The sequence below is a fragment of the Ipomoea nil genome, unplaced genomic scaffold (genome assembly GCF_001879475.1).
Source record: "Ipomoea nil cultivar Tokyo-kokei standard unplaced genomic scaffold, Asagao_1.1 scaffold0222, whole genome shotgun sequence".
In the NCBI taxonomy this organism is placed as follows: domain Eukaryota; kingdom Viridiplantae; phylum Streptophyta; class Magnoliopsida; order Solanales; family Convolvulaceae; genus Ipomoea; species Ipomoea nil.
Window position 1 is genome coordinate 755,886 of NW_017616650.1, and position 1,730 is coordinate 757,615.

Here is a 1,730-nt window from a genome sequence, read left to right on the forward strand (position 1 = left end):
TAACAAACTTACAGACACTGGACTTATCACACAATAATCTGTCAGGTTCCATCCCATCAAGCATTGTTCAATGTGCAGCTTTAGTTTCTGTTGATATATCTTACAATCACTTGGAAGGTCCTATCCTTAACACCAAAGCATTTTTGCAAGCACCATATTTTGCCTTAAGTAATAATAAAGGTTTATGTGGCAATCATTCTGGCATAGAGCCTTGCTCCCCGCAAAGTCAAAGTGATAGCTTGAATAGAAATTTGGTTGTAATCATATCAATAGTTTTGGGAAGTCTGTTTCTATTGACTGTGGTTATTATCATTTTTGTTATTTTTCAACAACGGACGAAAAATGCAAGGGAGGAGCAACGAGATTTTCCTAAGGATGTGTTCGCAATATGGAGCTTTGATGGAAAAATGACATATGAAAGCATAATTGAAGCTACAAGGGACTTCGACTCCAGTTATTGCATTGGTGTAGGAGGGCATGGAAGTGTGTTTAGGGCTGTGTTACCTAGTGGTCAAATTGTTGCAGTTAAGAAGTTTAATACATTAGGCCTGCAAGATGATGAAATGCGTGATATCAGAAGTTTTTCAAATGAGATAAGCACATTAACAAATTTGAGGCATCGGAATATTGTGAAGCTCTACGGCTTTTGTGCTCATAATAGACATTCATTCTTGATTTATGAGTATTTACAAGGGGGGAGTCTAGCACAAATTTTGAATAATGATGAGAAAGCATTGCAGTTGGGATGGTTGGAAAGGATAAACGTAGTTAAAGCTGTGGCTAAAGCTTTATCATACATGCATCATGATTGTTTACCTCCTATTATTCATCGGGACATATCAAGCAACAATATTTTGTTTGATTCTGAGAATGAAGCTCATGTATCTGATTTCGGGACAGCGAGATTTTTGAGTCCTGATTCGTCAAATTGGACTGCATTTGCTGGAACAATGGGATACATAGCTCCAGGTCCACACTATTATATTCTTTCTTGTTTTTCTCTGATCTTTTCCCTTTGACTTTATATATCATCTAATATATTAGGAATTTAATTATTTGCAGAGTTTGCTTACACTGCAGAGGTAAACTGCAAATGTGATGTGTATAGCTTTGGTGTGGTAACACTAGAAGTGCTTATGGGGAAACATCCCGGTGACGTTGTTACATACACTTCTTCATCCTCACTCACAGCAACTGCTGGAATGCTTCTGATGGATTTGTTGGACCCTCGACTCTCAACTCCAAAAAGACACGAAGCACAGCAACTTGTGTTGGTTGCAAAGATAGGAGTCTCTTGTATGAATTCCAATCCTCAATGTCGGCCAACTATGCAACAAGTTTCTATGATGCTATCCAAGGAAAGGGATTTCCCCAATTTTTCCCCTGAGATCACTTTATGGCAGTTGTTTGATCTTGAATTTCAGAATCCATAAATATTTACACTATTCAAGGTAAGTTCATACTAAACCATCATTTAGTATTTCAAACCTACGTTACTGCATGTAATTCCACAACACTTATTGGATTACCTAACTAATATACAGATGTAGGATGATCTTTCCTTACAAGTATACATGACATGATATTTTTGCATGTTTAGGTTGAGTGCTCAAACATTGGCTGATATGGCACAAGAAATCGTGAAAATAAATGGTTCTCATATGGCGATGTTAACAACAGTCCTTATGGTAGTGGCAAGTGGTCAGTAAGTATTATTCTAATGCATTGTT

The 1,730-nt window shown here is 37.2% G+C and overlaps 1 protein-coding gene across 1 annotated transcript; it reads left to right on the forward strand.

Moving 5' to 3' along the window:
• The first annotated feature begins 563 nt into the window (after positions 1 to 563).
• On the forward strand, positions 564 to 1,433 carry LOC109193765 (MDIS1-interacting receptor like kinase 2-like). The gene is made up of 2 exons (XM_019344580.1): positions 564 to 969; positions 1,063 to 1,433. The coding sequence occupies exons 1-2, from the start codon at positions 564 to 566 to the stop codon at positions 1,431 to 1,433; spliced, it is 777 nt and encodes a 258-aa protein (XP_019200125.1).
• Positions 1,434 to 1,730: the final 297 nt, after the last annotated feature.

Coding starts and splice junctions, on each gene's coding strand:
- LOC109193765 (XM_019344580.1), top strand. CDS start 564: ATGCGTGATATCAGAAGTTTTTCAAATGAGATAAGCACATTAACAAAT. Junction 970..1,062: donor AATGGGATACATAGCTCCAG/GTCCACACTATT, acceptor AATTATTTGCAG/AGTTTGCTTACACTGCAGAG.